We start from the raw sequence: 549 nt of genomic DNA, 5'->3' as shown, positions 1-549 counted from the left end.
TCCCTCAAATTCCCCCCAAAACCACCCCAAATTCCGGCTGGGAGGAGCTGAGAAGGGGGAGAGGAGGGAATTTGGGGTTTTTTTGGGATTTTGAGGGATTTGGGGGGTCCTGAGGGGAATTTTGGGGTCGCTTTTGGGGTCATTTTGGGATCCCTTTTAGTGCCACTTTAGGGGTCAGTTTAGGGTCACTTCGGAGTCATTTTGGGGTCCCTTTTGGGATCCCTTTGAGATCCCTTTTGGGGTCACTTTCAGGTCACTTTTGGGGTAACTTTGGGGTCAGTCTGGGGTCCCTTTCACTGTCACTTCTGGGGTCCCTTTTGGGGTCACTTTCAGGTCACTTGGGGGTCCCTATAGGGTCACTTTTGAGGTAATCTTGGGGTCACTTTGGGATGATTTTGGGGTCCCTTTGGGGTCTCACCGTGCTGGGTCCCGTCCAGTACAGGAAGAATCCGTCGGGGTCGACCCTCAGCGTCACTGGGGTGCGGCTGGGGGGCTCCTGGGGGTCCCCAAAACCTCCTGAGCCCCCAAATCCCCCCTGAAACCCCAAAA

General features: G+C 55.2%; 1 protein-coding gene across 1 annotated transcript in view; it reads right to left on the bottom strand.

The window, feature by feature from the left end:
• Nucleotides 1-549, bottom strand: part of LOC103624416 (1-phosphatidylinositol 4,5-bisphosphate phosphodiesterase beta-3-like) — a gene marked incomplete at its 3' end in the record, with an annotated part of 17942 nt that overhangs the window by 14191 nt on the left and 3202 nt on the right. Inside the window, exon 2 of the mRNA XM_017747269.1 lies at nt 419-535. Coding sequence (XP_017602758.1) covers nt 419-535 — 117 coding nt within the window. The remainder of the gene's footprint in view (nt 1-418; nt 536-549) is intronic.

This window comes from Corvus brachyrhynchos, unplaced genomic scaffold (assembly GCF_000691975.1).
Source record: "Corvus brachyrhynchos isolate BGI_N302 unplaced genomic scaffold, ASM69197v1 scaffold442, whole genome shotgun sequence".
Classification (NCBI taxonomy): domain Eukaryota; kingdom Metazoa; phylum Chordata; class Aves; order Passeriformes; family Corvidae; genus Corvus; species Corvus brachyrhynchos.
This window is presented reverse-complemented; position numbering and strand designations above follow the sequence as displayed.